Source organism: Oncorhynchus kisutch, linkage group LG23 (genome assembly GCF_002021735.2).
Source record: "Oncorhynchus kisutch isolate 150728-3 linkage group LG23, Okis_V2, whole genome shotgun sequence".
NCBI lineage: Eukaryota > Metazoa > Chordata > Actinopteri > Salmoniformes > Salmonidae > Oncorhynchus > Oncorhynchus kisutch.
In genome coordinates this window covers 32,976,391-33,001,074 of record NC_034196.2, presented here as the reverse complement: position 1 = coordinate 33,001,074, position 24,684 = coordinate 32,976,391, and the positions used below count along the sequence as shown (strand labels likewise).

Sequence of the window (24,684 nt, the reverse complement as noted above, 5' to 3'; positions counted from 1 at the left end):
TGACTCACTTTTTCCCAAGTTGGCCTACTCACTGAAAGGCCCTCAAAAGCATTATTTTAAAAAACAACCTTTGGCCAGAAAAAGCTAGTTTCCCAGACATCAATGATGGATAGTCATATACTAGTGTTTTTAATAAGAATCTCTATCTAGGTTATGCTTCACAATCACAAAGCATTATCAACAATAATTTTGAAGTTTCATCTGAATTTGGAACTATGTCACCTATGGCATAATGTCAACCGCAACGCCGATCGGAGCGTGCGTTCGTAAATTCACTCTGGCTATCTACTCCGATTTCAGAGCACTCTCGTCTGTGCCAGAGCGCAGAATAACTGATGAATTTACGAACACATTTAGCGCTCGCTGGCTCTCCAGAGTGAATTTACGAACGCACCTAGAGTTAGCTGTTGGTGTTGCACTCACTGAAGAGAAACACACGAGAAGAGGAAGAAATCAGGTTTTATTTGTTGGACATACCAAGCGAAGCACCATGGCTTCAGGAGGAGAGTAAGTTGGCGTTGCTAACTAATGTTGGTTTTAACTTTACCTAGATAGAATCCGGTAACCAATAATGTTCGCTTTGTTAGCTAGCTTTCGGGTTCTAGTACAAATAACTAGCTAGCTAGCTACCTTTTAGCTAATATCGGTATGTGTTTTCTATGGATGTAGCTAGGCATATAACTAGTAGAAGAGAACAGAGAATACATGCAAATAATATTGTTCCACAGAGTTATGGCCGCAAGATTATACCAGTGCCGGTTAGCAAGCTAACCTTAGCTAGCCATGTCAAAGATAAAAGCCAGCCATCTACCAAACTGTTAGCTAGCAGCTTAGGTAGATAACGTTAGCTAGCTACTTAGCTAACTGACAGCGACATGAATTTGTGTTTGTCATGTTGTGCCAACATTTGCTAAGTGATGTGTATGTATCTAGCTAATTTGACAGTGAATTTGCTACAATTGGGTAGTCAACTAGCTACCTAAATTAGCAAACTCGTGCTAATGACTGTCCACTAGCTCTCGCAGTTTTTCTTGCTGTGTCATGTGGGGCCTACACAACACTGTTAGCTAGCTAGATGCACAGCTGAATGATGTAAACGTTTAGCAAAACATTAGCATTTTGTACAGTAAACATCAGTGATGCTCCCTTTTTTTCCCGTTCAAGAGTAAATATACATCTTATGTAGTTAGTTATATGGTACCTAATAGCTACTACTCCTCCCCTGTAGGATATTGCTGAATTTATATGGAATGTCTTTAAGGAGGCAATTGATTTAGGGGTTCTGCCCATTTCTATGACCAGGCCTAATTTCTGTAATCCACAAACCAAACAAAGATCCTATGATTATAGAAAATTGGAGACCAATCACATTAATGAACAATGATGGAAAACTACTTGCATCCATCTTTGCAGAAAGACTTAAAAATGGTATTGATCAAATCATTGATGATACCCAGTCTGGTTTTATGAAGGGCAGACATATGTAATAATATCCGACTAGTTTTGGACTTGATAGATTACAATGAGCACCTTATGGCTTTATTTTATTTGTAGAATTTACAAGGCTTTTGATACAGTTGAACACTTATTTTTGAGACTATTTTTGGGGGTTTTGGTCAATATTTTCAATGTGACACTTTATAGTAATAGTAACAGCTCTTAAATTATCCCATGGAACCTCTGCGATTTGATATTAGAAGCAGAATTAAATAAGGATGCCCATTTTCTCCTGATTTGTATTGGTCACAAGTTATTGCACTTAATATCAATAAGGATAGTTTTAGGGGTATTCAGATACAAGATAAAGAGAAAATGTTAACAATTGTTTCAGGACACCACTTTTTTTCTCAGATAAGATCATAATGAAGTCAGGACAGCGATTGAGTGTATTAATGCCTTCTCACATGTATCTGGTTTATCTCTGAATATTAGGAAATGTGAATTATTTGCGTTGAAAACATGTGACTTAAACTCTGTAATATCCATGTAAAAGATGTGATCACATATCTTGGTTTTAAAGTTTGCAAAGATCAGAAAGGGCCAATTTAAATGTCTCTCCTATTGTAGAGAAAATTGGAAAAATATTTAACTCCTGGTTAAGTGATCTTTATCTAGATGTTTACTTTCGTCAAAATCTGAAGGTCTGTCCAGATTAGTTTATACCTCCCTTGCCTTGGATGTTCGTCTGTCAGTAACTAAAATGGTTGATCCTAAATTCTTCAACTTCATATGGAGGAATTAACCTTAATAAGAAAAGCTGTAATATGTAGTACCCAAAGTGAGGGAGGGTTGACTGCTCAGGATTTTAAAACCTCAAATATAATCTTTAAGATCAAATGCATACAAAACAATTTAAGAAATAAGGATTGCATTTGGAATATAATCCCTAATTTAATATTGGTGGTCTAGAGTTCTTAATCAAATGCAGCTTTGATGTGGCTAAGATCCCTATTAAGCTTGCTAACTTTCATAAATAAGTACTTCTAACTTGAAACCTTATGTACAAACAACTTTTCCCCACATAGTAGATATACAAGCTGTGATAATAAAGACATACAAAAGCAAGTCTTTCTTTTTCCAGAACTAGTTTGACAACCGCATTATCTGGGTTAAACAGTTATCAAATAATGATGGACAACCATATGATTATCCAGAATTCATTATTTAAAAATAAACTACTATTAATGTAAATTTGAAAGACTTTTATTTTGATCCAAATTATATGGACCTCGATTTGAACTTTCATTGTTAATGTTTATTTTTCATGGAAGATTCTTTATCCATAAAATGAAGTGGGCAGAGAACAAACCCGTCTTCACATTGTTTAAGATAATTTCAAACTAATGTTTCAATTCTATCAGTAAGTTTAAAATAAAAAAGCAATACCTACCATAATACTTTTTGACAAATTGAAAAAGTATCTCGACATTTAATACCCCTGTCTGTTTGTTTACTGTTTGTATATTTATGTTTTTCTATTTGTTTTATTGTTCATAAAAATAATAATACTTTCCTGTTAATTCTGCTAACTAGCTAACAGTGTGGCAGATTACATTTCAAAACCCATCAAAATAGAATGCCCATTCCAGTAGTTAGTTTCACTACTGTATAATTAGAAACTGAAAGCAACTGGCCAATAGTTATTCTATCTGTAGTCAGTAGGGACACTTTACTTTTCACCCAAAGAGACTACAGTTGATTTGATATAATAAGCACATTACGTCACACTAAGGGTTAAAGGAAACCCTTTTATCGCTTAGCAAAACTTTCCTACAGTCAACTAGCTTGTCAGTATGTCCTCCCAGGTTTAATGTTCAAGTATGTTACATCTTGCCAGCTGATATATTTAGCATCTCTTTGATTTTCCCTCAGATCGAAAAATTATGATCTATCCACAGCGATTTTAAAGCAAAAGACCAGGCCTAACCGGTTGGTTGTGGATGAATCTCTCAATGAGGACAACCGTGTGGTCTCGTTTGACAACCACATTATCTGGGTTAAACTGTTATCAAATAATGATGGACAACCATATGACTATCCAGAATTCATGAGCACACACATTGTTACATTCACTCCTGAGGAGTTTCAAATAGTTAAAAAGGTGCTATTCTTCTTTCAGGAGAATATAACAATATTCAAAGTGCAACTGCTGAGGATTTTGTAGCCTCAATTCAGCTAGAAGGAATTTACATTTTCCACACACACACACACACACACACACACACACACACACACACACACACACACACACACACACACACACACACACACACACACACACACACACACACACACACACACACACACAGAGCATTCGGAAAGTATTCAGCCACCTTCACTTTTTCCACATTGTTACATTACAGCCTTATTCTAAAATGGATTGAATTGTTTTCCCCCCTCAATCTACACACAACACCCCATAATAACAAAGCAAAAACAGGTTTTTAGAAATGTTTGTAAATGTATTGAAAAAAAACAAAAAACATTTACATAAGTATTCAGACTCTTTACTCAGTACTTTGTTGAAGCACCTTTGGCAGAGATTACTGCCTTGAGTCTTGTTGGGTATGACTCAAGCGCTGTCAGGTTGGATGGGGAGCATCGCTGCACAGCTATTTTCAGGTCTCTCCAGAGATGTTAGATCGGGTTCAAGTCCGGGTTCTGACTGGGCCACTCGAGGACATTCAGAGACTTGTCCCGAAGCCGCTCCTGAGTTGTCTAGGCTGTGTGCTTAGGGTTGTTGTCCTGTTGGAAGGTGAACCTTCTCCCCAGTCTGAGGTCCTGAGTGCTCTGGTGCAAGTATTCATCAAGGATCTCTCTGTACTTTTCTCTGTTTATCTTTCCCTCGATCCTGCCTAGTCTCCCAGTCCCTGCCGCTGAAAAACATCCCCACAGGATGATGCTGCCACAACCATTCTTCACTGTAGGGATGGTGCCAGGTTTCCTCTAGATGTGACGCTTAGCATTCAGGCCAAATAGTTCAATCTTGGTTTCATCAGACGAGAGAATCTTGTTTCTAATGGTCAGAGTCCTTTAGGTGCTTTTTGGAAAACTCCAAGCAGGCTCTCATGTGCCTTTTACTGAGGAGTGTCTTCCCATCTGCCCACTCTACCATAAAGGCCTGATGGTTGTCTTTCTAGAAGGTTCTCCCATCCCCACAGAAGAACTCTGGAGCTCTGTCAGAGTGACCATCGAGTTCCTGACCAAGGCCCTTCTCCCCCGATTGCTCAGTTTGGCCTGGCGGCCAGCTCTAGGAAGAGTCTTGGTGGTTCCAAACTTCTTCCATTTCAGAATGATGGAGGCCACTGTGTTCTTGGTGAACTTCAATGCTGCATAAATTGTTTGGTACCCTTCCCCAGATCTGTGCCTTGACACAATCCTGTCTCGGAGCGCTACGGACAATTCCTTCAACCTCACGGCTTGGTTTTTGCTCTGACCTGCATTGTCAACTGTGGGTCCTTTTATATAGACAGGTATGCCTTTCCAAATCATGTCCAGTCAATTGAATTGACCACAGGTGGACTCCAATCAAGTTGTAGAAACATCTCAAGGATGATCAATGGAAACAGGATGCACCTGAGTTCAATTTCGAGTCTCATAGCAAATGGTTTGAATACGTAATTAAATAAGGTATGTTTTATTGTTAATAGATTTCCAAAAATATCCAAACCTGTTTTCACTTTGTCGTTATGGGGTATTGTGTGTAGATGAGGGATTTTTTTTTTTTTAACATAACAAAATGTCAAAGGGTCTGAATACTTTCCGAAGGCACTGTGTAATGAAATCTCTGTCAAGATGTTACTATTCCCTCTGCTGGAATATACTGGAATGTAGCCCTAGGATAAGTGAACTGGAACAAAGTCTTGTTGTTGTCCCTTTTATCGCTTAGCAAAACTTTCCTACAGTCAACTAGCTTGTCAGTATGTCCTCCCAGGTTTAATGTTCAAGTATGTTACATCTTGCCAGCTGATATATTTAGCATCTCTTTGATTTTCCCTCAGATCGAAAAATGATGATCTATCCACAGCGATTTTAAAGCAAAAGACCAGGCCTAACCGGTTGGTTGTGGATGAATCTCTCAATGAGGACAACAGTGTGGTCTCGCTGTCTCAGGTGAGGCATTGGTGGGGTGAATGAATGGGGCTGGGACATTTTAGTGAACCCCCAGTCTGCACTTGAGTGATACATATTTGTTTCACCAGTAACTCACTCATTCCAGTTTTGTGGGCTGTGTTAGACTGTTACATCTTCACTGTGGGAGGTTCTATGTTAAATCAATAGGATTTAGTGTCTGACTGATTCCTCCGTCCCGCCCTAGGCCAAGATGGACGAGTTGCAGCTGTTCAGGGGAGACACAGTGCTGATGAAAGGAAAGAAGAGACGGGAGACGGTCTGCATCGTGCTCTCTGATGACACCTGCTCCGACGAGAAGGTCCGCATGAACAGAGTGGTCCGCAACAACCTAAGAGTCCGCCTGGGAGATGTTATCAGGTGAGATGGAACTGGATAACTTTGGCATCAATGCAGCATCATGTGTAAAACCAGACCTCTGCTCCTCCTTCAATGTACAGTAAAGCCCTGACATAATTCATTATTTTGGTGGTCCCACAGTATTCAGCCATGCCCAGACGTGAAGTACGGGAAGCGGATCCACGTTCTGCCCATTGATGACACTGTGGAGGGGATCACAGGGAACCTGTTTGAGGTCTACCTCAAGCCCTACTTCCTGGAGGCCTACAGGCCCATCAGGAAAGGTAACAGTGATCCAAACTCGGTCCTGTGCCCCCCCCCCCCTGCATGTTTTGGTTTTTGTCCTAGCACCACACAGCTAATTGAAATAATCAAAGCTTGATGATCAGTTGGGTATTTTAATCAGCTATGTAGTGCTAGGGCAAAAACCAAAACATACAGCCAGGATGGGCCCAGGACCGAGTTTGGGAAACTGTGATCCAAAGGACAACCTGGGGTGTGTTAAGGCAGGCACCATATGGGATTAAACATTTTGAAACTGAGGAGGTACTTCCTCCACTTGAACATGACCCTATACTCCAGAATAGGTTCAGGGTCATTTTCATTAAGGCATGATTTTTTTATTTGATAAGTACAGATGGTCCCTCCTTGTTTCACTTCGATTCAGAGTGTTCTTTCGATTTGTGTGTACAAACAACCCTTGTTTGCTGGCACAGCCAGTGTGTCTCACAATATGATTATGAAAAATGCCAAGGCCAGAGGATTAGGCATGTGGGTCAATGCTTAATCTCTGTTTGTAGGGGACATCTTCCTGGTGAGGGGAGGCATGCGAGCTGTGGAGTTCAAGGTAGTGGAGACGGACCCCAACCCCTACTGCATTGTGGCCCCAGACACAGTCATCCACTGTGAGGGGGAGCCCATCAAACGAGAGGTACGGCTATATTCAGTACCAGCACTGCTGCAGTTTTCTATAGATCAGCAAGTCTCTATTACTACATCTTCAGTTGGATCTTGTGCATGAGAGCAAGTTAACAGCTGTGCTCTGGACACCATATGTGAACTGATTGCCCCCCATCTATCTTCAGAGTTCGTGCTGCTAGGCGACCTAAACTGGAACATGCTTAACACCCCAGCCATCCTACAATCTAAACTTGATGCCCTCAATCTCACACAAATAATCAATGAACCTACCAGGTACCTCCCCAAAACCTTAAACACGGGCACCCTCATAGATATCATCCTAACCAACTTCCCCTCTAAATACACCTCTGCTGTCTTCAACCAAGATCTCAGCGATCACTGCCTCATTGCCTGCATCCGTAATGGGTCAGCGGTCAAACGACCTCCACTCATCACTGTAAAACGCTCCCTGAAACACTTCTGCGAGCAGGCCTTTCTAATCGACCTGGCCGGGGTATCCTGGAAGGATATTGATCTCATCCCGTCAGTAGAGGATGCCTGGATATTTTTTTAAAATGCCTTCCTAACCATCTTAAATAAACATGCCCCATTTAAGAAATTTAGAACCAGGAACAGATATAGCCCTTGGTTCTCCCCAGACCTGACTGCCCTTAACCAACACAAAAACATCCTATGGCGTTCTGCATTAGCATCGAACAGCCCCCGTGATATGCAGCTGTTCAGGGAAGCTAGAAATCATTATACACAGGCAGTTAGAAAAGCCAAGGCTAGCTTTTTCAAGCAGAAATTTGCTTCCTGCAACACTAACTCAAAAAAGTTCTGGGACACTGTAAAGTCCATGGAGAATAAGAACACCTCCTCCCAGCTGCCCACTGCACTGAAGATAGGAAACACTGTCACCACTGATAAATCCACCATAATTGAGAATTTCAATAAGCATTTTTCTACGGCTGGCCATGCTTTCCACCTGGCTACTCCTACCCCGGACAACAGCACTGCACCCCCAACAGCAACTCGCCCAAGCCTTCCCCATTTCTCCTTCTCCCAAATCCATTCAGCTGATGTTCTGAAAGAGCTGCAAAATCTGGACCCCTACAAATCAGCCGGGCTAGACAATCTGGACCCTTTCTTTCTAAAATTATCTGCCGAAATTGTTGCCACCCCTATTACTAGCCTGTTCAACCTCTCTTTCGTGTCGTCTGAGATTCCAAAAGATTGGAAAGCAGCTGCGGTCATCCCCCTCTTCAAAGGGGGGGACACTCTTGACCCAAACTGCTACAGACTTATATCTATCCTACCGTGCCTTTCTAAGGTCTTCGAAAGCCAAGTCAACAAACAGATTACCGACCATTTCGAATCTCACCATACCTTCTCTGCTATGCAATCCGGTTTCAGAGCTGGTCATGGGTGCACCTCAGCCACGCTCAAGGTCCTAAACGATATCTTAACCGCCATCGATAAGAAACATTACTGTGCAGCCGTATTCATTGATCTGGCCAAGGCTTTCGACTCTGTCAATCACCATATCCTCATCGGCAGACTCGACAGCCTTGGTTTCTCAAATGATTGCCTCGCCTGGTTCACCAACTACTTCTCTGATAGAGTTCAGTGTGTCAAATCGGAGGGTCTGCTGTCCGGACCTCTGGCAGTCTCTATGGGGGTGCCACAGGGTTCAATTCTTGGACCGACTCTCTTCTCTGTATACATCAATGAGGTCGCTCTTGCTGCTGGTGAGTCCCTGATCCACCTCTACGCAGACGACACCATTCTGTATACTTCCGGCCCTTCTTTGGACACTGTGTTAACAACCCTCCAGGCAAGCTTCAATGCCATACAACTCTCCTTCCGTGGCCTCCAATTGCTCTTAAATACAAGTAAAACTAAATGCATGCTCTTCAACCGATCGCTACCTGCACCTACCCGCCTGTCCAACATCACTACTCTGGACGGCTCTGACTTAGAATACGTGGACAACTACAAATACTTAGGTGTCTGGTTAGACTGTAAACTCTCCTTCCAGACCCATATCAAACATCTCCAATCCAAAGTTAAATCTAGAATTGGCTTCCTATTTCGCAACAAAGCATCCTTCACTCATGCTGCCAAACATACCCTTGTAAAACTGACCATCCTACCAATCCTCGACTTTGGCGATGTCATTTACAAAATAGCCTCCAATACCCTACTCAACAAATTGGATGCAGTCTATCACAGTGCAATCCGTTTTATCACCAAAGCCCCATATACTACCCACCATTGCGACCTGTACGCTCTCGTTGGCTGGCCCTCGCTTCATACTCGTCGCCAAACCCACTGGCTCCATGTCATCTACAAGACCCTGCTAGGTAAAGTCCCCCCTTATCTCAGCTCGCTGGTCACCATAGCATCTCCCACCTGTAGCACACGCTCCAGCAGGTATATCTCTCTAGTCACCCCCAAAACCAATTCTTTCTTTGGCCGCCTCTCCTTCCAGTTCTCTGCTGCCAATGACTGGAACGAACTACAAAAATCTCTGAAACTGGAAACACTTATCTCCCTCACTAGCTTTAAGCACCAACTGTCAGAGCAGCTCACAGATTACTGCACCTGTACATAGCCCACCTATAATTTAGCCCAAACAACTACCTCTTTCCCAACTGTATTTAATTTGAATTTATTTATTTATTTTGCTCCTTTGCACCCCATTATTTTTTTATTTCTACTTTGCACTTTCTTCCATTGCAAAACTACCATTCCAGTATTTTACTTGCTATATTGTATTTACTTTGCCATCATGGCCTTTTTTGCCTTTACCTCCCTTCTCACCTCATTTGCTCACATTGTATATAGACTTGTTTATACTGCATTATTGACTGTATGTTTGTTTTTACTCCATGTTTAACTCTGTGTCGTTTTATCTGTCGAACTGCTTTGCTTTATCTTGGCCAGGTCGCAATTGTAAATGAGAACTTGTTCTCAACTTGCCTACCTGGTTAAATAAAGGTAAAATAAAAAAATAAAAAAATAAAAACATCAAAGCTGGAGTTTTCAGAGATGGGATTTTTCTTGATTATTCAGGAATTCCTGATTTTTCTGATTGTAGAAAACAATTTCTTACATTTGTATGCTATCTGTAGCCTTTTGCCCTAGTTTCTTATGCTTTACTAACCACATCTATTTCTGTGTTCAGGATGAAGAGGAGTCTCTGAATGAGGTTGGCTATGATGACATTGGTGGTGTGAGGAAGCAGCTGGCCCAGATTAAGGAGATGGTGGAGCTGCCCCTGAGACACCCAGCACTGTTCAAGGCCATCGGCGTCAAGGTGAGCTAAATACACCTCTCATCCTTCACGTCAAACCTTGTGTACAATTATTAGATACATGCCTAAAACTGGTTTCTTGTTTTAACCATACATTTTGATTTGGTTTGTTTATGCAGGTGAATGAATTGCTGTTGAATTACATTTTCATGTAAAACATTTTTTATCACTTCTAATTTTCATTCAGCCTCCAAGGGGAATCCTGCTGTACGGACCCCCTGGAACAGGAAAGACTCTGATCGCCCGTGCTGTGGCGAATGAGACTGGAGCCTTCTTTTTCCTTATCAATGGTGAGAGACATCAGCATTTCGTTAAATTCCATTTCAATTCAGTCAATGCATGAAGTGGATTGAAATTCCATTAAAAATACTTAAATGTTTTTAGTTAGAATTTCAATGCAATTCAATGACTGAATTTTTAATTGATTGACCCTAAATCTGTTGTTCATTGATGGTCAGAATTACACATTCAGTGTGTTTGTTGTCAGGACGTTTCCTAGTAGTTGAACTTGTGCCTGCTAAATGTTTCAGGGCCTGAGATCATGAGTAAACTGGCCGGAGAGTCTGAGAGTAACCTGAGGAAGGCCTTCGAGGAGGCTGAGAAGAATGCCCCTGCCATCATCTTCATTGATGAGCTGGACGCCATTGCACCAAAAAGAGAAAAGGTGGGTTCACATCTTCTGATACAGTTTCCTTCTCATCCAATAGACCAATGTTCTTCAATCCTGTCCCAAGTCATGTTCGTTAGGGAGAAAGTTTTGAAACTGAGTGAAACGGGAAGGTACTACCTGAACTAAAGTTTTGCTACAATGTGTCCTACTGAACACAACCCTGGAGGCTCACAGGGTGTGCAGGCTTTTTTTCAAGCCCAGCTCAAACACTTTTTTTTTTTTTGTTGAATCAGGTGTGGTAGCACAGGGCTAGAACAAAAGCCTGCACTCCCAATTGAACGTTTGTGATACTTATGCTAAAATGTTTATTCTCCTGAGCCATTTACTTTTATTATTTCTTAATGTTGCATTGTTGAGAAGGAACCTGCAAGTAGTAGTGGAGAGTCGCATGTGCGTACCCATAGGATGCATGGGGTGTGAGTAGCTCCGTTTTGTACCGATAAAACTGGTTATATGTAGAAGCCAGACAAAAGTTTTTAAATCAAGCCCCTAAAAATCGATAGATCAATATATCCCCAAGCAACTGGGAGAGAGTGAGAGGTCAGTTGTGTACAATAGCGACCCAATCCGTTGGTTAAGCGAACGCGACGGCACTAATTAAACAAGCCATGGCTTCCCCCAGAGTAAAAGACAAGGAGCAACTTGGAGATGCAAACAATGGTAATAAACAGCTAAAGGATATCTAGGAAAACATAGCTAAAATGCTCTCAATGCCCATCAAAACAAACAAACTGCTACAAGCTGTTGTTAAAAAAGTAGTCTATCAAGGCGTGTGCATGAATGAACAAGACCACAAAATTAGCCTTCTGGTAACAAAGTTGCAAACTTTAGATTAATTGGATCAGCAAGAAATCAGAATGAGACCAAACAACAGGAGAATATTGTCCTGCCGGAAGACGAGGAAAAGGGAGACGTTTCCAGCTACCTGGTCAAATTGATAAAAGGAACTTGACGTGAATATATCACCAGAGGATCTGGAACGATAGCATAGGATGGCGTGAAACAGAAGAACACTAAATACCCTCGCATGGTAATCGTCAAGCTGTGGAACTATCAGACCAAAGTCAACATGCTGACTGCACAGGGGTGAAAGGAGATCAAAATCCATGGCCAGTCCATTCGATTCATCCAGGACCTGACTGCTAGGCTGAGAAAAAACCCGCACGGATTACATTCCCACTCCTAAACAAGCTATAAGAAACCTTTCCCGTTGAAGGAGAGCCACCTGCCCTGAGGAGAGGAAGGATCAGGAAAAAGTGATAAGCACACTAGGCTACATACCTGGTCTAGGCTACATACCTGGTCTTGGGCGTCACATACAATATTCTTTCCCCCTCCCCCAATACCATATTATACTTTGCTCAAGTAACTGCTGTTCTCTAGGAAGTAACGATGTAGCTGATGCCAATGGGTTACATGGACACTGAAAAGAAAATACAAAAAAGGAAATATAGCATGTTGTCAATAACTATTCTGTGGGTGGGTGGATGTTTGACTGTGCATATAAACAAAAACATCAACGCAACATGTAAAGTGTTTGTCTCATGTTCCATACGCACAAAAAGCTTCTCAAATTTGGTCCACAAATTTTTTTACATCCATGTTAGTGAGCATTTCTTCTTTGCCAAGATAAACCATGATTTTTACACAGGTGCACCTTGTACTGGGGACAATAAAATCCCACTAAAATGTGAAGTTCTCACACAACACAATGCCACAGATATCTCAAGTTTTGAGGGAGCGTGCAATTGGCATGCTGACTGCAGGTATGACCTCCAGAGCGGTTGGCAGAGAATTTAATGTTAATTTCTTTACCATAAGCCGTCTCCAAACATCAATTTAGAGAATTTGGCAGTATGTCCAACCGGCTTCACAACCGCAGTATGGTGTCGTGTGGGCAAGCGGTTTGCTGATGTCAATGTTGTGAAGAGTGCACCGCGTGGTGTTATGGTATGGGCAGGCATAAGCTACAAGCAACGAACACAATTGTCTTTTATCGATGGTTTGAATGCCCAGAGATACAAGGATGAGATTCTGAGGCCCACTGTTGTGCCATTCACCTGCTTCAGCATGATAATACACACCCATGTCACAAGGATCTGTACACAATTCCTGGAAGCTGAAATATTCCCAGTTCTCCCATGGCCTGCATACTCACCAGACATGTCACCCATTAAGCATGTGTGGGATGCTCTGGATCGATGTGCACGACAGCGTGTTCCAGAACCCGCCAATATCCAGCAACTTCGCACAGCCATTGAAGAGGAGTGGGACAACATTCCACAGGTCACAATCAAAAGCCTGATCCACTCTCTGCGAAGGAGATGCGTCACGCTGCATGAAGCAAATGGTGCTCACACCAGATACGGACTGGTTTTCTGATCCACACTCCTACCTGTTTTTTTTAGGTATCTGTGACCAACAGATGCATATCTATATTACCAGTCAATGAATTTCAATTGACTGATTTCCTTTATATGAACTGTAACTCAGTAAAATCGTTGAAATTATTGCTTGATGCGTTTATTCTTTGTTCAGTAATAATCAAACTCACAGGAACTATTTTAGCAGGTAACCTAAATCATGCATTCAGCTAGTGAGACAGACATGGAAATATTTTTTTTTTAAAGGGATTCAAGGAACCTCCAAAGAGGCTGAAAAACAATCTCTACAGGACACCTGGAGATTATTATTCCCAACTACAAAAGACAAAAAAAAAAAAAAAAGCTTGAATAGCTTTTTCAAGAAATGCACTCAACATTATACTGGGATCTAAAATCGATAATATAGCGATATCGGATCATTCTCCTGTATCATGCTTTTACACCAACAGAAAATACACTTAGTGACAGAATATGGAGAATGAACAGCGCATCTTCAAGACCCTACATTTTATTATATATGTGAACAAAAAATGAAGACCTTTACAAATGTGGACAAAGAAAAGCAGACCCCCAACATCATTTGGGATGTTTTTAAGGCGTACATTATCAATCTCCTAATCTCATACTCTGCAAAAGTAAAATCTTGAGTTAGAAATGTAAATTAAAGAAATAAATCTTTGAAAAAGCCCATAATTTTTTTTTTTTTTACAAGGTAAAGAAGGAAATACAATTTCTGAACTTTAAGCAGGAATTTACTCCTTGAAGAGAGCCAAAAACTGCAGGTTAAACTCAAAGCAGCATACTATTTAATGGGAAACAAACCTGGTAAACACCTCGCAGCCCTCACAAAATGAATACGCAAAACCAGTTAGTTTAAAAAAGGATAAGGATACAAACGCTATTAATAATTTTAGAAGCTTTATTAAAATAACCTTTGGACTGATCCTATAGCCGCCTTAGACTCAACAACCTTCACACAACTATCAGCAGAAAAAAGGACTAAAAATGGAAATCACAACACGCATCACTAAATTCAGTGCTTCTGAGTTCCATGTATCAAACTGTTATTTCAGTTATATTAAAACCAGGAAAATCTTGAGTCTGTAAAATAACAAAATTCTAACAACGGTATGGCAGAAGTATTACCAGACTTGACACACAAACAGGGTTTGTTAGACACTTACAAACAAAAACATGTTTTAGTATAATACAATGTGCTAAGAAACAAGATGGCGATTCATCAATAATGACTATTGATGCCGAAAAGGCTTTCGACGGTCTTGAATGGCCTTTTCTATTAACTTTTTGAAGCATTCAACTTTCCAGCTGATTGTACATTTCGCAAAAATATATACAAATGATACATTATCTGATGAAATTGCTGTAGAAAGGGGTACGAGACAGTACTGTCTCCACCCTCCTGTTTTGGACTGGCAATGGAACCGCTTGCAAAAATAAACAGGACCTAAACATAACAGGTATTAGTAAACATGAGTATAAACTAAACTTATTTGACGAAAATCTCCTGATAGACCTGAATAATATTAAACTCAATGCCTCCTTGTTAAAAATATTCTCAGAATATTCTAAGATCTCAGGATATAAAATGTACGTGGGAAAAAAACGGAAAAGGCAATAGGAAAAATAACTGGTGGACCACAAAAAAATATTAAACGTACGATGCTTAAGTGACAACACATTCTAATATTGAGACTCTTTGCTACGAGACTCGAAATTGAACTCCGGTGCATCCTGTTTCCATTGGTCATCCTTGATGTTTCTACAACTGGATTGGAATCCACCTGTGGTAAATTCATTTGATTGGACATGATTTGGAACGGCACACACCTGTCTAAATAAGGTCCCACAGTTGACAGTGTATGTCAGAGCAAAAACCAAGCCATGAGATCGAAAGAGTTGTCTGTATCGCTCCGAGACCGGATTGTGTCGAGGTACAGATCTGGGGAAGGGTAGCAAAAAAATGTCTACAGCAGCAAGGTCCCCAAGAACACAGTGGCCTCCATAATTCTTACATGGAAGAAGTTTGGAACCACCAAGACTTCCAAGAGCTGGCTGCCTGGCAAAACTTATCAATTGGGGGAGAAGGGCCTTGGTCAGGAACATGATGGGCACTCTGACAGAGCTCCAGAGTTCCTCTATGGGGATGGGAGAACCTTCCAGAAAGACAACCATCAGGCCTTTATGGTAGAGGGGCCAGATGGGAAGACACTCCTCAGTAAAAGGCACATGAGAGCCCGCTTGGAGTTTGCCAAAAAAGCACCTAAAGGACTCTGACCATGAGAAACAAGATTCTCTCGTCTGATGAAACCAACATCATTTGGGATGATAGATTGAACTATTTGGCCTGAATGCCAACCGTCACATCTAGAGGAAACCTGGCACCATCCCTACGGTGAAGCATGGTGGTGGCAGCATCATGTTGTGAGGATGTTTTTCAGCGACAGGGCTTGGGAGACTAGTCAAGATCGAGGCAAAGATGAACGGAGCAAAGTACAGAGATCCTCGATGAAAACCTGCTCCAGGGTGCTCACGTCCTCAGACTGGGACGAAGGTTCACCTTCCAACAGGATAACGACCCTAAGCACACAGCCAAGACAACGCAGGAGTCTGAATGTCCTTGAGTGGCCCAGCCAGAGCCTGGACTTGAACATCTCTGAAGAGACCTGAAAATAGTTGTGCAGCGACACTCCCCAGCCAATCTGACGGAGCTTGAGAGGATCTGCAGAGAAGAATGGGTGAAACTCCCCCAAATACATGTGTGCCAAGCTTGTAGCGTCATACCTAAGAAGACTTTAGGTTGTAATACTTAGGTAAATGTGATCAGTTTACTTCATTTTTTAGTAAAACATTTAAATGAACCTGTTTTTGCTTTGTCATTATGGGGTATTGTGTGTCGATTGAGGGGAAAACGGATGAATCTATTTTGGAATATGGCTGTAATGTAACGAAGGGGTTTGAATACTTTCTGAATGCATTGGTTGTTTATAACATCGAATTGTTATACATATAGAATCGCAGGATTCGCAGTACATATTGTATTGGCACCTAAGTATGGTGATATTGTATCATAAGGTCCCTATCAATTCCCAGCCCTACCTGCAAGTAAGCATTTTGTTGGACGGTGTACATCATGTGTGTCCTGTACATGCAACTAATACAACTTAAAACATGGGTCTCCTTGGGGTCAATAAAAAAAGTAATTAACCCTCTATATTGTCCTGTGTAGACACACGGTGAGGTGGAGAGGCGTATCGTGTCCCAGCTCCTCACACTCATGGACGGCCTTAAGCAGCGTGCTCACGTCATCGTCATGGCAGCCACCAACAGACCCAACAGCATTGACGCCGCCCTCAGGCGATTTGGTAAGATCCAAATTGTAGACCTAGAATGTAACAGGTTCGCGTCTTAAATCAAGTTCTTAGTTTTGCCAGAGGTCTCTTGTATTTGACTAATATCTTCATCCTTTAAAAAAATTCTTTGTCATTACTGCTTGTGAATCAGCAGGGTTGGTGGTAACATAGAAATACATTGAAATTGAATCTATTTATATGCTGGTTAGGGAGGCTGACCTTAACTGTGTGATGTTTCTCCTCAGGGCGTTTTGACAGGGAGGTGGACATTGGCATTCCTGACGCAACAGGCAGACTGGAGATCCTCCAGATCCATACCAAGAACATGAAACTGTCCGACGATGTCGACCTCGAGCAGGTGTGTGTGTGTGTATATAACACTACTGTAATTTACAGAGTGAGGTTGTTGTTACGAGAATTTTGTTCTCAATGTTCTTAAACTGAACATCAATTAAACTACTCAGTCTGCAACCCAAAGTTTGTAAGATTCTGGTTGAATGAAACAGAGTCCCAGCTTGCAATAGTCAGAATGTTTACTCACGGGAGCGCTCTGAAGTCCATTATACACGAAGACATCCATTTTTATAACTTACGCACATACGTCCACACAAACAGTAGATATCCTACGCACATACATACACACGAACAGTAGGTGAGTTGTATCCTTCTCTCACCACTGTTTATCACTACCCAGCCGACAGTTCCATTCCCCCGAGATTAGAGGAACCTTGAGAAGTACTCCCTGTCCTATCATAAGTTTCTCAGAGTTCTAGCCAGGTCGGGTCAAACACAGCTGAATTGTTCTCGGTATTTTCTTAGGCACACACTGTCTTGCCTATACTTCTAAATGGTAATGTCTTAACCTACATTAAATAATTCTAGTCTTATGATTCAAATACATTTCACTCCATTATACAGTGACAGGGTAGAATACTTTTAGTCATTATCTTAACATTACCTTAAACATATAAATCATTTAGTTATTATCTTACCATTACCGTAAACATATAAATCACATGAATTTCTATTATATCAGTTGTCAATTAAACATTTTGTGTATGTAAGGTAGAATGAAAAGTTGAGAGTGGGTTTAAGTGAAGTCCCCGCCATGTTGATACTGTATGTGTGACCATGTCTGTCTGTGCCCTCCAGGTTGCCAATCAGACTCACGGCCACGTGGGTGCTGACCTGGCTGCTCTGTGCTCTGAAGCCGCCCTGCAGGCCATCAGGAAGAAGATGGATCTCATCGACCTTGAGGACGAGACCATCGACGCAGAGGTCATGAACTCCCTTGCCGTCACCATGGACGACTTCAGAGTAATGAACTGGATTATTTTCTCCAACACACACAGCACTCAAAGTAGCTTCTACTGCACTGAGAACTTTATTCAACCTTCGGTTTTTCATCACTATGCAAATCTGCAGCATCCAGTATTTGTCTTTTTGCTAATGATCTGAGGACAGCCGTAACTATTGAGAATTAGAACCAGTCGTAGCAGAGAATCGTTAAGCCAGCTGCACTAACCAGTTGTATGTGGGTTGTGTTTCAGTGGGCTCTGAGCCAGAGCAACCCATCTGCCCTGAGAGAGACTGTGGTGGAGGTGCCCAACATCAGCTGGGAGGACATCGGTGGTCTGGAGGATGTCAAGAGGGAACTCCAGGAGCTTGTACAGGTAGGCCACGTTCTAGTCGTGGGGTATGTTACTGATGAGATGCAGATTTATATACCACAAAATCTAATGTCATTTGTTGATTTTGTATCATTCATTGAAAGAGTGAGGAGTCTGAATGATGAATCCCTTTACAGGTGTTATCATTCTACAGTGGTCCTGAACGTGACCAGTTTATTGTAATTTTCAGACATTCACAGAAGTAGCGATAGCATACACAATAATCCAAACTGGGAAAATGTAGCCTACATTAGTCCTAGTGCTAACTGAGGAAACCACAATATGAATTAGCTAATAGCAATTACTATTCATAATTCATCACATCACGGGTGAGCTCACGATTGATCTAAATAATTGAGTAAATCACTTTCTAGAAATCGTAAGTAATCAGACCATGGGTAGTTTGTGTGCGCCGCCATGTTTGTTTTTTCTCGTCAACCAAAGATATGAGGAGTTTGGTCTGTTTGCAAGTATGCATCATGAAGAGGGTGTGTCGTCTACGATAATTCACTTCCCTTCATTCACTTCTGGAAGTTTACCCTTCACTTCATAACATCTTTTGTCTGACAGACATTTACTTGATACCCAGAATGCATTGTCTGATGTTAACAAACATGGCTCCACACATAGCTGGCAAATAGCTTAGCATTAGCTCATTATAATCAGTAGAACATTCAAAAAGTATTTTACACACATCGGTATCCATTGCAATCTATGCAATAATCAGAATGCATTATTTATCACCAGTACTTGAAAACGTGAATAAAACTGTAAATACATTATGCTCCATTACATACCTACTGTATGCTACAGTAGAAACGACAACACGATATACAGGATATAAGGCACTAACTTTGATAGGAACGCACACATGTCTAAAGTTATTATTTGTAAGGAAAACAACAAGCAAGGCAATGCAAGCACCAAACAGAATGTCTGCATACTTGATCTGCACAAACATTGGTGAAGTGCTTGGGCTCTCCTTGAAGAGAGAAGTTTGTCTTGGTCAGTAAAGCCTCAGACATAAATTGTCCTCAACACTGAAATGTGTTACTTCTATGTGAATTAATGAGGAGGTGGAACAGACCGCTGTTGTTAAAAAAATATTACTTGTTAGAAATAATTTTAAATTGTCATGTGGAAAAATAGCCTACAGGCAGCGTGTGTTAACTGTCCTGTTACCAAACAATCACATTTTGGAATAGTGAGTGCATTCTGACATCACGTGCATAAAACAATTCCTGCCGGGAAGACTGTTAGAGATATTTGGAACTCACGTGAAAAGCTTAATTAATGGTTTGTCTAACCTTCACGATCTTCTTCTCTTCAGTACCCAGTGGAGCACCCAGACAAGTTCTTGAAGTTCGGCATGACCCCATCCAAGGGCGTGCTGTTCTACGGACCCCCAGGTTGCGGTAAGACCCTGCTGGCCAAGGCCATCGCCAACGAGTGCCAGGCCAACTTCATCTCCATCAAAGGGCCAGAGTTGCTCACCATGTGGTTCGGCGAGTCTGAGGCCAATGTCCGAGAGATCTTCGACAAGGTAAGGCTAAACCGATTTATCGAGATACCTCTAACCTCATATTTACCTGTATTATATGTTGTAGTTGTATTTTTTTTTTAATCAATTGTATGACATCTAATTTGTGTGTTACACATGCACAAAAGATGGTTAATAAATGTGAGACACTTATTCTCCTTTTCCATTGCAAAACATTTTCTGTTCTGTGCCCCAATGAACCTATATCGTACCCTCCTAAACCCTCGATCTTCCAGGCTCGCCAGGCCGCCCCCTGCGTGCTCTTCTTTGACGAGCTGGACTCCATTGCCAAGGCGCGTGGCGGCAACGCGGGTGATGGTGGCGGAGCAGCCGACCGTGTCATCAACCAGATCCTGACGGAGATGGACGGCATGTCCAGCAAGAAGAACGTCTTCATCATCGGCGCCACCAACAGGTTGGCCATCATCACCCCAAAGAAGAGCACTCTGCTTCACTGTTAATTTGAGTTTAAAAAAACATTTCTAGCACTAGGCTTGCTGCTCTACGCAATATTTTTTAGGATTTTACTTGCAATGATGATATGTGGTAGTCTTCCCGACCTCAGTTGATTGCACTTTGTTCTTAGGTGGACAATAAGGTACTGTAAAATGAGATAGAAATGTAGGTTAAGCTAAATGACTAAACTGTGTGCCGTACTAGGCCTGATATCATCGACCCGGCCATCCTGAGGCCCGGCAGACTGGACCAGCTCATCTACATCCCCCTGCCAGATGAGAAGTCCCGCATCAACATCCTCGGAGCCAACCTCAGGAAGTCACCCATCGCCAAGGCAAGCCTCTATCTATTTATGTGTATCTGACCATGCGCTGACATTGTGCTGACTGAACTGTTTTTCCGACCTCGGTCAGCATGTTCTGATTTGAGGGGTTGGGGCTCATTAAATGTCTTCATTCTAGGCTGGGCTACAATGTAATGGGTAGAAAATGGATTTGTGGGAAAAGTTGTTCATATGGAAACTGCTGTGTGTGTGAAACAAATGTATTTTATAATCCCATTTACTGTTTGATCTTTGTCTGGAAGTACTCCCTCTACCCCTGTATGATTAAAGGATGTGGACCTGGATTTCTTGGCCAAGATGACCAATGGTTTCTCTGGAGCAGACCTGACAGAGATCTGCCAGAGGGCCTGTAAGATGGCCATCAGGGAGTCCATCGAGAACGAGATCAGAAGGGAAAGGGAGAGGCAGACCAACCCCTCAGCCATGGTGAGTTTAGTCACTAATGAATCTGTATTTGTTCAATGACGCAGTCTAGACTATAGCTAACTTTGTGCATGTGAAGCCTGGATAATGTAGGATCTGGGCAAATCACCAGCAGATTTAATTTCAGGAAGACACAAAACAACATTTCTGTATTCAATATTAAATGACTGAGTAAATCAACTGGGACATTTCTTTGATTTCTATTCATTATGTATACACAGAAAATATTTATTTTACAAGGGAGAAGGGATGATGCATTTAACCTTAAACTGATTTACACACATACCGGAGGAAGAGAAGGCGTGATTGTATTTTATAGATACGTTCTTTAACCCCCCCCTTCACCTCTTTCTATCCCTCTTGCCCCCCACAGGAGGTGGAGGAGGACGACCCTGTCCCAGAGATCCGTAAGGATCACTTTGAGGAGGCCATGCGTTTCGCCCGCCGCTCCGTCAGCGACAACGACATCCGCAAATACGAGATGTTCGCCCAGACGTTACAGCAGAGCAGAGGCTTCGGAAGTTTCCGGTAAGCAAAACGCACATAATACATAGCGGATGGTGGTGTTGAATAATACTGTTACCTATCTCCGCTCCCATATATCCTAGATACACCACCACTGGGGATTTTCATTCAACTTTTCTTACAAAATACATCTATTCCATGTACAGCTAACAAGCCATGTGTTTTACATAAGGAATGTACCGACAATGGCAAGCTGGCTCCCCCTGATATTTACTGTAATGAGTAAAACAATTCCTGTCCTCGTCTCAGGTTCCCCACTAACTCTGCGCCAGGGGCCGGGCCCAGCCAGGGCTCTGCTGGTGGCAGCGGTGGCACAGTCTTCAACGAGGACAATGACGACGACCTCTATGGTTAAACCACACCATGACCCACAGTGGACCAAAACACAACCACTCTGTGGACCAAAGTTTCCTCATATACATTCTGGCAAATCTGTACAATGCCGCACAATATACACAAAAAAAATCCCATTATTTACAAACCTTTCATCCCCCTTTAATATTTAGACAGCATGTTGCAGCTTGTCTGTGTTCTGGCACTGCAGGACTTTTTCAAACCTTGTATGGATTTAAGAAGGGGGGGCAGAATCCTGTGTGAGTACTTCTGACTTCATATGTGCAACTAATGAAGGATATAAAACTAGCCTGTTATAGAGGAAAGGGAGGGGAATTGCTTATGACTTGTAATGTATGAATATATAGGGTTTAAAACATTTAAATTGTACGAAATTAAAACAATAAATTAACTGGTGAATAGTGGGTGTCAGTTTGCAATTTGTACAGATCTTTGAAAAGGGAATAAACTTCAACCATGAAACCAATCAATTATTTTTGGGAAATATGTATTGCTTGCAATACAATCTTTATTGACAACTTTAGTAGTGGATGAAATCAAATGTTCAAGCAATTTTAGTGCATATAATAAATGTGCTTATTCAAGTGTAACAATCAATGTGAATAGTAGAAGTGTCTTGGACAATGAATATACATAGTTTAATGAGAATAAATGTGTGATTTACAAAAGTGAGTGCAGTTCTTTACAAAACTGGTGTGTGTGTGTGGGGGGGGGGCAGTTACTTTTGGCTAAATGGAAAAAGTGATAATCTGTGTTAGTGCGCTTTTTAGAATTAAATATTTGGAGAAAAATATGTAGCCTAATATTAAAATATTTCATGTTCTCTGGCATCATACCCAATAATGCTTGGTATGCAATGCAGGCATGTGATGTTTCTGTTTGGGTATGTTTTTCTCCCTCACATAGCACGGGTCGTAATAGTCCCATTCCATTCCGGAGTCCCACACACCGTTGTTGAGACCGTCGCTGTCCGCGGATAAAATCCGGAGCGAGACACCTGGAGAAGCGTTTGCGTAATCAGCTTGGCAGTGATGGAAAAAGTATCAAATTGTCATACATGAGTAAAAGTAATGATACCTTAATAGAAAATGACTAGTAAAAGACACCAAGAAAAATACTTGAGTAAAAGTATTTGGTTTTAAATATACTTAAGCGTCAAAAGTAAAAGTATAAATCATTTTAAATGCTTTAAAATTATGCAAACCGGATGCCCCCCCCCTTTTATTACAGGGATAGCAAGACAATTTACAAACGAAACGTGTTTAGCGAGTCCGTCAGAGGCAGGGATGACAGGGATGTTCTCTTGATACATTAAGTGCGTGAATTGGACCATTTCGTGTCGTGTTAAGCGTTCAAAATGTAAGGAGTAGCCTACTTTTGGGTGTCAGGGAAAATGTATGGAGTAAAAAGTACACTTATTTAGAAATGTAGTGAAGTAAAAGTCAAATAGCCCAAAAAACGACTTAAGTAGCACTTTAAAGTATTTGTACACCACTGTAGGTAGGCTGTGAAAGGCCATCGCTTTCTAATGGTGGAGAACATTTGATATTCATACTTCTGTAAATGTAAAACCGCTATGTTCTAGTAGGCCTAATGATAGCTCACCGGCGCTTGCTCCAAAGTCGCTGTCCAATCCAGGGCCCATGGTGGAATAGTTGTCAGATACAACAAAGCATGACATCTCTGGAGGTATGTTACTGGTATATTCGCATTCGAAGTCGACCATATCAAACTGGTGTTCTATGTTGTTCAATAGCTCCATGGTGCTGCACCGACGCATGGGCCTCTGGTCAGATGTTACCTGCGTGCGTAAAAACAGTCATTCATCACGTGTATCCAAGACAGACTTCAAGGGTTACAAACTAACTTTAGGCTAGAAACCACGAACTAACCGTTGAGTGTGGATTATTTAGCGCAGGCGAGTTGGGTGGTACAAGGTTAGGCCGTTCTACCTCTGAATCACTTGACTGCGGTAGGACAGGGGCGCTTCTGCGCCAGTTCATTTTGTTCCTACTGTACATTCGTGACCTACGCGTCTGGTCGACCCTGGAGGTGGCCAATATGGTGCTCTGCGTCCTCAGAGACTCCAAGCCACCGCCTGTGGCCCCGTCCGGCCGGATGAATCGGATTCTCTGGTCCACTGCTGCCCTCTCCTTTGACGAAGTTCTTGAAGCGTTCGAGGGCTGTGCCCGAATTGTCTCTGCAACCGAGATGTAATCCCCTTTCCCATCTTGATTTGGCAACAATGGCGTCTCGGATATTCTGGTCATTCTCTGGCGCATCGACAGAGTAGACTGTAACATACTCTCGTAGTCCTCTCGTTGTCTTTTTCTGTTCTTCTTTGAACAAATGTGTAATTTGTAACCCAGAAACAAACAGTTCAACAACAACAGAAGAACCACACACGGTAAGAGTAGAATAATAAGTAGCGTTAAACTGGTAATTGGCAAACCATCACTCCGATTTGAGGGTGGTGTTGATGGGCCTATTTGCGACATTTCATAACAAATAGTTTATAGGATCCAATTCCAGAACACAAGATTTGTGAGTTTGTTCAAAATTACTTATCCTAATTGGTTATTTTCTGTGAGCACGCAGGTGTTTTGTGGCACCAATCAATTTCACTCTCCTGCGTTTGAACTCTGCACAATGAGTGCTTGGATTTTGTGCTTGGCCAACCCTGTGTCTATGGTCTCTTAGATTTTCTGCTTCAAGATCTATCCAATTTGTTCGTGTCACCACAATACATCTCTGCATTT

At 41.7% G+C, this 24,684-nt stretch overlaps 2 protein-coding genes across 2 annotated transcripts; one reads left to right on the top strand and one right to left on the bottom strand.

Moving 5' to 3' along the window:
• The first annotated feature begins 20 nt into the window (after positions 1-20).
• LOC109868658 (transitional endoplasmic reticulum ATPase) lies at positions 21-22,326 on the top strand. The gene is made up of 18 exons (XM_020458370.2): positions 21-507; positions 5,502-5,613; positions 5,819-5,991; positions 6,112-6,254; positions 6,771-6,901; positions 10,061-10,192; positions 10,377-10,479; positions 10,720-10,853; positions 16,491-16,626; positions 16,860-16,972; positions 17,767-17,931; positions 18,165-18,287; positions 19,615-19,827; positions 20,061-20,239; positions 20,485-20,614; positions 20,894-21,049; positions 21,420-21,574; positions 21,821-22,326. Exons 1-18 carry the CDS (start codon positions 233-235, stop codon positions 21,924-21,926), a joined length of 2,679 nt encoding a protein of 892 aa, XP_020313959.2. The 5' UTR covers positions 21-232; the 3' UTR covers positions 21,927-22,326.
• A 35-nt stretch (positions 22,327-22,361) lies between these two features.
• On the bottom strand, positions 22,362-24,562 carry hwa (huluwa). Its single transcript, XM_020458371.2, has 3 exons — positions 23,818-24,562; positions 23,531-23,726; positions 22,362-22,922 (listed from the first exon to the last, which is right to left on the bottom strand). The coding sequence occupies exons 1-3, from the start codon at positions 24,421-24,423 to the stop codon at positions 22,756-22,758; spliced, it is 969 nt and encodes a 322-aa protein (XP_020313960.2). The 5' UTR covers positions 24,424-24,562; the 3' UTR covers positions 22,362-22,755.
• Positions 24,563-24,684: the final 122 nt, after the last annotated feature.

Excerpts from the sequence above, each read along its gene's own strand:
- hwa (XM_020458371.2), bottom strand. The coding sequence starts at position 24,423 with ATGTCGCAAATAGGCCCATCAACACCACCCTCAAATCGGAGTGATGGT. Across the intron at positions 23,727-23,817 it reads TAAATAATCCACACTCAACG|GTAACATCTGACCAGAGGCC; the intron begins GTTAGTTCGTGG and ends TTACGCACGCAG. Across the intron at positions 22,923-23,530 it reads CGACTTTGGAGCAAGCGCCG|GTGTCTCGCTCCGGATTTTA; the intron begins GTGAGCTATCAT and ends ACGCTTCTCCAG.
- LOC109868658 (XM_020458370.2), top strand. The coding sequence starts at position 233 with ATGTCAACCGCAACGCCGATCGGAGCGTGCGTTCGTAAATTCACTCTG. Across the intron at positions 5,992-6,111 it reads CGCCTGGGAGATGTTATCAG|TATTCAGCCATGCCCAGACG; the intron begins GTGAGATGGAAC and ends GTGGTCCCACAG. Across the intron at positions 10,193-10,376 it reads TCAAGGCCATCGGCGTCAAG|CCTCCAAGGGGAATCCTGCT; the intron begins GTGAGCTAAATA and ends ATTTTCATTCAG.